This window comes from Acipenser ruthenus, chromosome 15 (assembly GCF_902713425.1).
Source record: "Acipenser ruthenus chromosome 15, fAciRut3.2 maternal haplotype, whole genome shotgun sequence".
In the NCBI taxonomy this organism is placed as follows: domain Eukaryota; kingdom Metazoa; phylum Chordata; class Actinopteri; order Acipenseriformes; family Acipenseridae; genus Acipenser; species Acipenser ruthenus.
The window spans coordinates 31,249,050-31,263,265 of NC_081203.1; the positions used below are offsets into that span (position 1 = coordinate 31,249,050).

The 14,216-nt window shown below is 38.0% G+C and overlaps 1 protein-coding gene across 3 annotated transcripts in view; it reads left to right on the forward strand.

Moving 5' to 3' along the window:
• LOC117422071 (steroid hormone receptor ERR2) overlaps positions 1-13,205 on the forward strand; it is a 75,680-nt gene extending 62,475 nt beyond the window's left edge. For all 3 annotated transcript variants that reach the window (XM_034036713.3, XM_058987886.1, XM_058987885.1), the window contains exons 6-7: positions 5,131-5,400; positions 7,779-13,205. In XM_034036713.3, the coding sequence (XP_033892604.3) occupies positions 5,131-5,400; positions 7,779-8,023 (515 nt within the window). In that variant the 3' untranslated portion in view covers positions 8,024-13,205. The remainder of the gene's footprint in view (positions 1-5,130; positions 5,401-7,778) is intronic.
• The last annotated feature ends 1,011 nt before the right edge of the window (positions 13,206-14,216 follow it).

Consider the following 14,216-nt stretch of genomic DNA (forward strand, 5'->3'; position numbering starts at 1 on the left):
GGCGACTCTCAGTTAAGGGGTCTGGATTTGATACAGATTCTTACGATTTTTAACATTTGCTTGCTCGAATACTGAGTCCCTCAAGTGAACGGAAGTGACCAAAGGTTAAATGGGTTGGAGTGAGACTGGTGACCCAGATTAGGTTCATGTGATTTATCAGGCAGAGATAAATATATATAAAATGGTACCTATAAAATAATTCATGTAAAACCTACTTATATATAAGTAGGTTTTACATGAATTATTACTATCAATGTGCGGACAAAAGTATTACTATCAATGTGCGGACAAAATTGTAATATAGATAGTAACTCCTGAAAAAACGACGCTGTGGGGATGCCCACACTTTATAAAACACGTTTTTAAGAACCAAACATGCCTTAAAAAAAAAAAAAAGTGCCAAAATATTCAGTTTGTTGTCAACTTGCACCCTGTGTGGAGTTTTGTCTGACTGGATTTAGGAATAATAAATAAAAATATAGTGAGAGTCAATGAGAAGTCCCCACAAATACAAGAATGCAAACGTGTGTGTGTGTGTGTGTGGACAAGGTTCATGTGGTACAGTGTATTAGCAGGTCATTAGTTCATACGAATACTGTGTTAAGGACAGTATATTTCCATAAAATTATGGTAACTATAGAGACAAATAGCATTTGTAGATTTTGCATAGACATTTAATAGTTGACAAGGACCTTTAGATATAACATTCACCAAATGTTAGAGAGTGAGTGGGGCCATTTTGTACAGTAAAACTACTGAAGAATTGTAACTGATAAAACCTGAAGCATTTCCTCCATTTTACAGACTACTTCAGAATCAGTGAAATAAATTGATAAAATTGATAGTTGCAAAAAAAATAAAAGAGAAAAAAAAACATCAGACTTGTCACTTTTTATCATGATTTTTACATCAGCCTTTAAATCTGTATTTATCATTTATCATTTATCATTTTGGAAACTTCGATTTGGAAGCAACAGTGTTTTAACTGGTGAGATTTATAAATAGACGTTGAAAGGGTACTCTGCTTGTTGAAGTGAGATTGCCCCTAGTTACAGCTGCTGCTTTAGGGCCATTTTCCTGCTTGATTGTTAGCCGTGATAGATCTGCCCCTGTCGGGTAAGAATTACTCTCACTAAAAAAAAATTAAAAAAAAACAAAAAACCAAGAGCTGTGATTGAGAATGAAATACGAAGGGGCTGCATCTGGAGGGGCCACGGAGTCTCGTAATTACATCTGCTTTTATTACCACGACTAATGTCCCCCGGGGAGACGGAAACAATAATACATTAATAGAATATGAACTCTGCTCAGCACAAATTAGGAGATTTTAATTCTAGACCCAGCTCTAAAAGATGAACCAGCCTCTGATCATCGGTACAGCGGCCCTGCCCATAACAGCCCATAAAACCCACCTTTTATTATTTGTATTCTATTTTTTAGAAAGGAAATGCACCACATTTTTTAAAAAGTGTCCCTCCCGACTGTATGATTCTGAACAGATTTGTTTTAAGATAAAGATGACAGTTTGAAATTTATCAAGTGAGAAAGAGAGATTGCCCTCCCCCCCTTACTTTTTTTTTCTTTGCTGGAAGCTAAATAAATCGCATTCCACTGACTGGGAGAGCCGTGGAGCTCAGATACAGGCTCTGCTGATTATATAGACGCATTCAATTTTAATCACGTCGAAGAATCTATTTATCTTTTTACTGTCACCTTTACTGGTTAATCTTTTTTTTTTTTTAGGCATTTCTCTACCTGCTGTCTATTTTTTTCTTCTTTTTTTTTTCTTCCCACAGCAGGCGATGTTTTTTTCACACAATTGCTTGTGAATCGACGTGTGCTGTACACAATTTGCATACCATACAGTGAAATCTCTGTCAGTGGTGTGTCAGCACATTTTAATTTAAACGCTGTGGAGTCAGGGTCAGGGGTCAAGGAGGGACCTTAGCAAAGTTACATTGTCAGCCACCAAGGAAAGATTAAAACCATTTAGCCAAGCAAGGTTTATAATAAATTGCTTTACCTAGGATGGTGGTACAAAAAAGTCTGGTTAGCCTAAAAGTATTACATTCTGCCATTAGAATTACACCCCAGACAATTTCAGATGAGATCTGGCTGGTCCAGGCTCCTTTATTTTTACCCATTTCAGCATATACTGCAGCGTTAGAAATTGCATTATAATGCAATGCTGTAGTGGTGCAAAGGGATATTTTCAGTATTAATATATCCAAAATACAACTGTATTCACCTGGTATGGTTTTCTTTTAAAGACAAAATATTTAGTAAGCAAGGTGTCTAAGCAGGGTAAAACTGGAACAAATACCCCACCCCCATCATTTTTGCATGTGTCCATCTGTCCCATTATTTATATTACATCTGCACTGCAACCCTTCTTTTGTCATGATATTCTGATGAGTAAAAATGATCATGACCGAACAGATCTCCCTGTCAGTTACAACCCAAAGATATGTCATAAGTATAAAAAAAAAAGTCTAAACCACGTTAAAAGTGAAATGAGCGATGAACCTCTTGCTGGTACTGCTGTGCACCAGTGTCTGTCGTTTGCATCAGAGCAGAGGGACAGAGCTGTCACTTCCTGTGTGACAATATAGAACATCTCTCTCTCTGATAGCCGCACACAACTGTACAATAGAAGGTCTTCAGAGAGACAGAGATGCATGGGATTCTGTAATGATGTCTTTCTGACTCGTACACTCTATCTCTCCTGCTGTTTATAGCACAGATTGAAAGAAATTGAAACACCAGAGTAACGTCAGCCCAGTGTATTTCAGGGGAAGGACACAGTCCCTCTTGTTTTCACAGCTTTCTATTCAACAGCAATAACGTGATTTTACTGTACACAAGTTTAAGGCTATTACGGTGGGAAAAATGTTAACAGACCCAACTCAGGATCAGAAGAGATAAACAGCGCCTTCAGATTTCTGTTCCTAGAGGTTTTTCTTTTTTCAGAAATATTATTTAGGCGTTTAGGCGATTGACATCGGAAGTGCTTTTCCTTGGTGTAGACTTCTGCATTAGTTTGTTCAATATTGTGTCATGTTTGGTCATACAGAAAACCAGTAGGTTGGAAATGAAGATGTAAATATTGATATTTCATTAGAGGAAATCACCTGCTCAAAAGGCACTTAACGTGGCCGCCTCGGTGCAGAAAGATTTCTCAGGCTGCAGCGGGTGACTGACCCCAGTGACTCCAAGTCACTTCATTACTGAATTCAATTGAGCGGAAAGAGCCACTCCAGACACAGCAACCCATTTGGAACGTTTATTTAAGCTTCAAAGTAAAGACTCTTACCTTGTTTACGTTTGAAGATGATTTGACTTCGATTGTCTTAATTCAAGCCCTTCAGACTCACCTCAAATTACACTAATTTGGCATGCATATTTGACAAGCCATAAAAAAAAATGAACGTGAATAATTTGACCTTACCATATTTGTGAATGCTAGGTAGTTTAGATTTGCTGTCTTGTCTTGTCAGTTACATTTAGATCATTTTTCTTTGCAAAACCGCACAGCACATAGCACAAACTTCACCAGGTCCCAGTTATAAGGCATCAACATATCTGTCTTGGGCTCCTAAGTGGCGCATCTGGTAAAGGCACTACACCCGGAGTGCAGGATGTGCCCTATAGCTTGGAGATCACCAGTTCAAATCCAAGCTATGCCACTGCTGACCATGGACTGGAGTTCTCAGGGGGCAGCGCACAATTGGCCAAGCGCTGCCCGGGCGGGGTAGGGGTTAGGTCGGCTGGTGAGTCCTTGGCTCACAGCACACCAGCGAGTTTGGGGGTTGCAGCGATGAGCCAGGTTGAATAATAATTGGACATTCCAAATTGGGAGAAAATTGTAAAATGAATAAAAATAATTGTTAAAAAAAAAAAGAAAACATATCTGCCTTTTTTAAATCCCTACAGATCTTTGTGCAACAGATTTAGTGGTGGAATTAACTTAGCAGAGAAACAAAATAGACATGCTTGCTTGGCCAAAATGCAGAGTGGGTTGTATATTAAATGCATTCACAATACACGAAATATAAATGACCTGGTTTGGTTTTTTGTTTGGAAGGAGTTGAAGATGGGCTGCCTGTCCGGCTCTGCAGATGTTCTACCTTCTCCATCAACAGCGTTCAGTTTGATCGGACGCCTCTATTCTTGTACCTATTGATTACCCTTCACATTGTGACGGCAGATTACAATCTGTTAATTAATGTATCCTAAAGCACTTTTTGTGTTCATCAGCCCGATAACAGAAATGGGACACTTGGGTACCCCCTTTCCCACAGTGGCACAAGCACTGAAAAGTGTCAGGTTGATAAAAATCACCCACCCCCTCTCCTCCAGAATGAGATAAAAAAAATATATATATATATAAAAAAATCTGCCCTGGTCAATACAGTAATCATCAGTCTTTTAATTACAAGGCAGAAGATAGTAACTCAACAGTAAACTTGTAAAAGCAATCATTTTAATCATCAGACCGTGTGAGGGGGGCTAATAGGCTGTCAGAATAGGATGCCTAGGGGTAAACGCACTGAACGTTCAGGGACTGGGGACGAGGGAGAAAGAATGAGGAGCGTTAAAGAGTTTATTGACATCCGAGTAAAAATGAAAGATGGCTATCTACTGCCTATCTATCTACCTCTTTCTTGTGATAGATTTATTCTTTCTTAATTTCTGGGTTCAAATTTATTTTTCAGGCCTTTTTATTTAGGTTCTGTCTCGCTTGAAATGAAAAGGTTAAATAATTGCCCCTCCATAGTAAATGTATTACACAGGCAATTTGCCCACAGTTGGAAATCCGGCACTTAGAGACAACTGGACATGCAGAACAGGCCTCAAGAATAAAAGAATGTTGTTCAGAAAACGCTCCAGCTGTTTACAGTTCTGTAAAAGCAATGCCCGTTAGCTGTGTTCCTTTGTAGTTGCCTGGGGTAAGGTAACTACTTTTTGGCTATACCTAAATGGAAGTGCCTGAAGGTAACCAGCGACTCCCGGATCCTGAGACCAAGCCAGGCTCATCACATTGGAAATACTGTCAAAGTGCCAGAGAGATTGTATCTAAACCCCCTTGCTGAAGTATTCATTTCTTTATTTCTGTTATTGTTCGTGCAGGTTTTTCAAACCTATCGCTAGGAGATCAGATGAGCCTCCTGCAGAGTGCCTGGATGGAGATCCTGATCCTGGGCATCGTGTTCCGCTCGCTGCCCTACGAGGATGAGCTGGTCTATGCAGAGGACTACATCATGGACGAGGAGCACTCGCGCCTCACCGGCCTGCTCGACCTCTACGTCTCCATCCTGCAGCTGGTGCGCAAGTTCAAGAAGCTCAAGATGGAGAAGGAGGAGTTTGTCACGCTCAAAGCAATCGCACTTGCCAACTCAGGTGGGTTCAAAGAGATTTCTATTTATGTTTTGTGACAATTGAGGCCCAATTGACATACCTTCTTCTTAGGTATAAGTCTGTGCAATTAACAGTGCAAGTGGGGAACAACACACAATGCATATATAACAGAGCAAATATTTATTTGACATTATCGTTGAGAGCTTAGGACACCTCTTTGTCCTACTCCCAGTGTTTTCAGAATATGGGGGCTGTAGGTTATTTATTTTTGGGATTTTTCACCTACAGACGATATTACTTAAATTTCAAAATATCCTCAAATTCCCAGTACCGAGCTGCTGATTCCATCTTTCTGGGTCTACTGTTTTAACTGGTGATGCCTACTTATACTTTCATCATGGATACAATTAGTTTCTGTTGTAATACTGTTTGATTTCAGTGTTTTTTTTTTTTTTTTAATCATGCAATGCTATATAATTAAACTCCTTACTTAATCAAGTACATCTAAAGGCCAACATATTTTAAACAGGAATTATTTGTAAATAAACGGTATTCCTTGCTGACAAAAATAATCATGAAATCAAGCAGTTTTAAAAACACAGTTGAGGAACATGTCCGATAATAAATTATAAAACAACAAAGAATACCGTTTCTACTGTGACAGAACATACTCTGCCTACACATTAAAATATTGCCAGGTGTACTTGGGATATGCAATTCCCCATGCTGAATTGTAATCTGTCTGTGAAAAACCAGGAAAACAAGCCTGAAAGCAGAGGCACAGATTGCTTTGTTTTTAACACTCAGTCCCTGTTGTGGTATTTCTCTATTCTCTCTATCGCCATAACAGTGGTGGCTGCAGGGCAAGACAGCCACGGGAGATGAATTTAGCATTTCATTAGGAGCACAGTGGCTGTCAATAAAATGTGTTAAGTGGAATGGAATGAGCATCAGGAAGCGACGGGCCTCGTTTGTTCCAATGAGAAGATGCTGTAGCTGTATCGACAGTTTGCTTTTCAGAAGGTGGCCTTGCCCCTGTCTGATCAATGCCTGCCTGGGCTTTTTTTTTTTTTGTCCCTCTGAAAAATGAAAATGCTGATCAGGAGCTTTGCTTTGCTTTGCTTTCAAATGACAAACCTTTGTAGGGGAGGGAGTCCTCTGAACATTTAAACAAGGACTCGGAGAGATCGCTCCCCTGGGAGGCTCTCAGTCTGACAGCTGTGAAAATTCATAGCCATTGATTTTGTAATTAGCAGTTTATCAATCGGATCGACACAGGTCCTCTGATGGATTGCAAGGAAATTATTTCTTCAAAGTTATTTTTTCACATGCATGGTACATACTATCCCAGCCTTACTGTGTCAGACAATAAATGCCTTTTTTAAATGTACATTTTACTACCTGCATTATACTATGTTAGATTTTGCGCTGCAGCCTGAAGATCATTTTTGCACTGTAGATTGCAAGCACCAATTATTAAAAATGATGTTTTTAAACACCATACATTTTTTTTTTTTAATAAATATTAAACCCATTTTTTTGTGGTTTTCTTGCATCTAGACTACTAATGGCTAATGGTACGACAATATTTACAAGCACACTTAACCTAGTAATGATCTAAATGTTCCGGTATGCCCTTTTGGGTAGAGTCTGCCTCCCTTAATTCAAAGTGCAGCTTTAATATAGAGTGATAAATGTTTCAAGGACTTGCGAATACAATTGTTCCAGTCAATGAATTCCCACAGAATTTTAGAGTCTCATTTTTATTGTCTCGTGATGTGAAGTATGCATCAAGGTGAGGGAAGTCAATGCATGAGAAGGGAACACTTTGATGTTTCCGTCGTGGGTTGTAACATGCATGTTTGGAGCCAGGTATAGCAAGGACCGTGGCCACAGTAGAAATGTCCTTGCTTAGGTCAACATGAAAATAGAAACTGAAATAATAATAATAATAATAATAATAATAATAATAATAATAATATAAACTCTGGATCATCAAGACCCACACTGACATGAGGCACACTGAAATACACACGTACAGTGTGTATGTGCATTATTGAGAGTATACAGTACATATGGTAGTTTTTGATGTGTATTGTTGTACTCCGGCGATTGATTTTTGACAGGCTGATATTCATTCCACATGAGCCCTGCGTATCTGTCGGATTACACTGATTTTCAATCACTTCGGTCTGAGGCAAAAAGACATCCAGGCTTAGACCAAAACTCATGGCATTACGAGTCAGCTTTACGGCACTGAATGAACATTCTGAGTTTGTTTCAAGGAAGAACTGAATCTGCCTTCTTAACTGTACAGTCTTGTATTAACTTGGGCACCACTTACAACCATGCAGCTGCTGCTTCCTGCAGCCCATCGTTCTGGCCAAGCCCATTAAAGTTTCCCTTGGTACTTATTACAGATTCCATGCACATAGAAGATGTGGAGGCGGTACAGAAGCTCCAGGACGCTCTCCATGAGGCCCTGCAGGACTACGAGGATAGCCAGCACCAGGAGGACCCTCGACGGACAGGCAAGCTCCTGATGACCCTCCCCCTCCTCCGCCAGACCGCCACCAAAGCAGTGCAACACTTTTACAGCATCAAACTACAGGGCAAAGTGCCCATGCACAAACTCTTTCTGGAAATGTTAGAAGCAAAAGTCTGACTGAAGACCTTGACTACTGTTTAACCACAACGTCAGGAGTGAGAGGGAGATGAAAAAAAGACTGTGGAATAAAGACTTCATGAAAACAAAACAAAAATAAATAAATAAATAGACTGAGAAATTATTAAGAAAAAAATGATGCAGATTAATTTAAAATATAATAATACTATGTACAGTGGTAAGAGGTAAGATACTTTTTTTTTGTTTTCATGGTCTGTGGTCATAAAAGAAAAATACCCAGTATACAAAGTCTGTAAGCTGGAAACCTCTTCTCTCCTCCCCTGACAATAAGCTGCTTGGTTTTGAAATAAAGTGTGTGTGCCATTGTGATTAACTGGAAGAGCTAACTAATGCTGATTTACACCTAAACTATTAAAAATGATCAAAGATCAACTAGTAAAAAATCAATCCTTTTTATTAATTAAAACCCAACAAAACCAAAAGCTAGACTACATGAAGCGACAGAATTACCTGCTAGATAATAAGCATTCTGAGTCAAATGCGAGTGCAATTGCAGAAGGACAAGGCCAGTTGCTGTAGGTGAAGTGTAATGTTGCCATGATGAACTTAAAACATTGGTTGAATATTAACTGTGATTTAAATTGGTTATGTACTGTATAAGCTAAGCCACAATTGCAACGAGTTCTAAGATTCTAAGTGTAGGGCATCAACAAACAGAACTACTGTCTGAACTATGAACCTGGTTGTATAGTAATGCCCCAGCCATTGTTCTAGCAGCCTAATTGTCATCCTGGCTCGGAACATACCACAGCATCACAACAGCCTGTATTTCAGGTGCTGTCTTGTCTTCCGGCCACAGACCACAAGCTTTTTCTATTTAACCAAACTGGAGGTGATAATATAATTGGGTTTACTTTATTTTGTTGTACAAAAAATGTGTAGAATAATGGTGTTTAATCTTAGAAAAAAATGATTACCCCCCCCCCCCCACATACATATTTATGATGTGCTGTCTACTTTTTGGCCACTGTGTAAATAGACATCGCTGAGAATTCATCTAGCAATATCTGTGTTTTTTGTTAAGAAAACTGTGAAGCATTCTGTTATATATCATATTCAGTCCCAGATTATGGTGCTGTTTGAGAAGCAGTGGCAACAGACAGTGCAAGTCTAAAATGGCAGTGTACAAACTTCACACCACTTTAATGTGTTGGGATCCAATGGGGCAAGCTAATTACAATGTTATTACACTGTAAAAACAGCCGTGTATGTAATAACATGGTAATACACGTTAACACGTCATATGTAGGGTGTCTCTTAGTGTATATGAGATGCTAGCTGCAGTTTAGGGTGAGAGGATTGCAGACTGAAACTGATTGAAATGAAGTCTCTTATATAATGAGAGACACCCTATCCGCGATGGATTAACTCATTATAAATCACACGAATGAAGATTGTACTCAGGAATAGCTTTAAAATGAAAAATAACTTTTGTTCTCCCCCCTCCCCTGGTCGTGAAATGGTTCAGTCCAAAATCAACAGCAACAGACCCTGAATAATGCGTGTAGGCCGACAGGTGCTGTGTTGTGGTGAGAGTATTTATTAAAAACAGAAGTGCTGCCGCAGAAACGAGTGTTTTTAAAAACTTGTAGTGATTTTTTTACATTTTTTTTTTTTTGGTTTGTTTTTTGCTTTTTTGGAGTTAGGTGTGGTGTTCTATGCACAGGGTGACATCTGTCCATTGGATAAGATGTACTAGAATTTTGGCAAATACTTCACTGTGATTGGTTGATTTCTGATATGTGCTTTATAATCAACAGTGTATACACTTTATGTTGTAATAACTCTTGCACTACAGTTTATAGTAACTACACTGTAACTACACATATTTAACTACTGCCACTTAACTGTAACGTCAGGCTTCCCAAGCTTGCCTTCTTAGAGTATGTACAGAAGCTTATGGTGTCACTTGTAGCAAATGGGCAGTGAAGTACTGTTTAGCTGAACATCTCAGGAAGAGAACAATGTATTCAAATCTATTTGTGCAGTTTCATGTAGACTATTAATCTTAGAAAGATTTCAAAAATACAATATATAATGTAGCAAAAACATCTTTCCTTTGAATACAATTAAACCTTTTGAAATCCATATTTTAAAAAAGCTGCTTCCTGTAGTCGATTTCACAAAAAGAATATATTTTTCTGTATGGCTTTAAAAAAAAAAAAAAAACAGATAGATGTAATTTACAGTATGGTACTCAGCCATTACGGTTGTGTGACTTGCACCCTCTGTTGTTAGCCTAACTAAGCTTTCAAAAAACAAAAACTGTGTCAACCTTACAAGTGCATTTTATGCCAAATGTATTTGTCTTACTGTATCCCACCCCCCTCCCCCACCCCAAAAAAAACCCTTGCTCACTGTTACTGCTATCAGACTGATGTTTTCTCTTATTTCAGGTTTTAAGAAACACAAAATGTGAGATGTAATTTTTTCTGCTTTCTTTTATTCATTTAAATTTAAAAGACAACAACAAAAAAAGACTACTTTTGAACTTTTTAACGTTGATGAATCGTGTTACTTGATACTGTATTCTAATGTTAAAGTAAAGGACCTTGTAAGCCAATTCACACAGGAGCTAAATACTTTGATCCACCCCCTTGCAAACAAATTCATCTGCTTAACAAATCCTTTTAGAGTCAAACCTCCTGGTGACTTGATGACACATGTCTTTAAGTTCTAAAAGCCATAGGAAGATTGCCTACTAGGCCTCTTATATATTGATTCATGCAGACAATCTAAGAATCCCTGCGTATTTTAAGGCTAGTGAAATTCTACAAAACACACATGCCTGGAAGATGCTGCTGGCATGTGCATTAAACAGCTCTGGTCTGGAGATGATTGGTGAGAAGGAGGAAACAGACACTCAAGGAAAAGAAAAATCTAACTTTCTAGAACCGGAGAATTCTGGGACTTTGAATTCCCAGATCTATATACTTCTAAGGGCAATTTAAGATAATTATGTAAAAAAAAAAAAGAAAAAAAAAACTAGTACAAGAACATAAACGAAAATCGGTTTCATAATTTATTTTAAGTAGCTAAAATGGTATATAACCAATTAATTTTAATCATTTTCTAAACTGAAATTCTCAAAAGAAATAGGACAATTAAAGAAATACTGCATTTGGTTTTATCTGTCTTGGGGATGGCCAGAATGTGGAAGCAGATGATTTCTGTTCTTGTTGCATTTTCTGTGGTCCTTTTTATTCCATTTGCACTAGCCCTAATACAATGGCAGTTCTGGTATTTCAATATAACCGAAATATGTTATTTTGAGTTGCGTTTGCGAATAGGTTCATTCCAACAAACAGGCCACTTTCATTACTATGTACTGTATATAACAAAATAAGAAAAACACTGTTTAAAATACAATTTGGTGCAAATGAATAACTTACAACTTTGTTTGAAGTGCCCTACCTTTTAAATGTAAAACCATTTATTTTCATTATGCAGGGTTTTTCAAATTGCATTTAATGTCAAATATCATCCATAACTTTAAACAAGTTAGAACTGTAACATACTAAGTATATAAACATTTCATGATAATCCTTTGTCAGTGTATCCCAAAACTTCCTTGTAGTGATGTAGCAACAATCAAATTTATACAGAATTTAGCAGAATAAAGCCAACAACATTGCATAATGTTGTTAGTTCACCTCATTTGGTAAAAATGTAGTCTTTTTTTTTTCTTTGAGGGTGGTGTTCTCATTTAATTTTCATATATTTTTATATCAAAATTTCATTATTAGCATTTGCAGATTAGTAAATGGAAATTATAACTCAAAGTGTGACATGATTACACATTATTAAATCAAATTAACCTAATGCCATTTTTTTTTTTTAATTTTTACCCCGTTTTTCTCCCAATTTGAAATGCCCAATTGTATTTAGGCTCAGCCCACCGCTACCCTGCGCTGACTCGGGAGCGGTGAAGACGAACACATGCTGTTCTCCTAAGCGTGTGCTGTCAGCCGACCGCTTCATTTCACTCTGCAGGCCCGTCATGCAGCCAACCCAGAGCTACAGCGTCGGAGGACAACGCAGCTCTGGGCAGCTTACAGGCAAGCCTGCAGGCGCCTGGCCAGTCTACAGGGGTCGCTGGTGCGCCCTGGCAGACCTAAGCCCCCCCGGGTGGCGCTCGGCCAACTGTGTGCCACCCCCTGGGAGCCCCCGTCCACAGTCAGCAGTGGACTAGCCTGGACTCGAATCTGCGATGTCCATGAGGAGCGCCTTTACCAGATGCGCCACTCAGGAGCCCCCCTGATTTCAGATGCATTACGTGAAAAATACTTTGTCAACCAATTCATCATACAAGCCTAGGAATTTTTTTTTTTTCTTTCCAGATAAAAAGGAAAAATAACAGCAGAGCAAAGTAACAAAAAAAACACTCTTTTCATTCTTCAAGCAATAATTTCAACATGAAAAGTAGCAAAGAGAATTCCTTATTCCAATGTAACTGCTTACTGTTACATAATGTAAATCACTTGTTTCAGCATTGTGTTATCTATGCATACTATTCGTTTTGTAATATTACAGGGTTCAGTAGCATTAGCAATTGATTCCCTCACACACCCGTCTTTTTTAATCTTTGTGACACCAATTTTAGAAGTATTTTGGATTTAACAGGACGCTTCATTTTTCTAGTGCAACGTAAAAGTATAGAAAACTGCTGAGCATTATAAAAAAAAAATTATATATTGTATAAAGGAGATTGACTGGTAAAAATAACTTGAGTCGTCTTTTAAGAAGCACCTGGCCCTACATATGTTAGAATAACTAGTGAAAATGTGATGATGTGTATCTGTATATAGCAGTACACTGAATCACGTTGCTAAAATAATGTATTTAACTAGAGAAAACTATTATGCAATTCAAAGAAGGAAATAATCTGTGATCTCCATCTGTGAAAGCAGACATCGGTTACACTGTCACATTGTCCCTTTATGTTTTTGGTGTTTTGTTGGTTGGTTGTTTTTCAGCTTTCACTCTTGCCTATATAAAGGCTTCATATTCAAACAATCATCATGTTCTGCTAGTGTAAAGTTTCATTGCAATGTCTTGTGCTGTACTTGTGGTGTCCTGTGCACTTCAAATCATGTGTAACTGTGAAAAATTATTTATTTATCTTGTGTAAATATGTTTAATAAAAATACCTTTTGTTCTACAATAATGACTCCTTGGTTTATAAATGATCTAATAATCCGATTTTTGAGTGGTACCAACACCACTGTAAGGTTTAAATGAATAACACATTAACTTAACACCATTACTCCACACTGTTTAAAATATTTAAGTTAAGGAAAAGTAAAAAAAAAAAAAAGAAAGAATTATAAGGCTAACTGTGACAGGCAATCATTTTATTTTATTTTTCTGTCCATGTTATTATACTATTGTAATACTAGGAAATCAATCAAATTGTTTACAGTTGTATAATTATGGAATTATATACAGTATAGAAATAAACAGGCCCACAGCAACAGCGAATGAAGAATATTTTCTGTGGATTCCCAAAATAATGGAACAGAAACAGCTTTTAAAAAAAAACAATGATTTATTCTATTGTTTAACAACATTTGCCTTATTTTGCAATGAATAAATATTGCTCTGCTGAATGCATGCAACTTGAAAGTTGCTGCAGCTAAGTATTTCATAGAATTAGACTCAACATGATCATTTCAGTCCGATACATTAAAAACGTTTTTTAAGAGGCTCTAAAACAAAAGATGGAATAATGGCTTCATAGTCAATCTGAGAAGGGCATAAATAATTTGCAAAGGTAGCCCTTACATGCCTCGGAGGCAGTATAACCATTTAGGCTGCTTTTGCAGTCCTTTCCAGCTGATCAATAGCTTCACTAATAGGAGGAGAGGTAGAGCAGAGGAGCAGGAAAGACACAATAACCCTGCCCCTCTCTCCTTACACAATGTGCGGAACTTCACTAATGCTGCTGGAAGCAAACGTATTAGGTGTCTGTGTCTCTTCCTCTATTTCAGTATTTAAGCTGCACAATAATACCCTGTGGCAACCGAAAGGTCCCCCACCAGACAGGGGACCTAGGCAGAGCGTCAATGGCAAAGTGGTCTTAGTGCACTGAGGAGACCCTGCAGACAGGACTGTGCAGCAGCTACTGTATCTGAGAAAAATAACACTAGAGGACAATGACATGCTTCTGGCC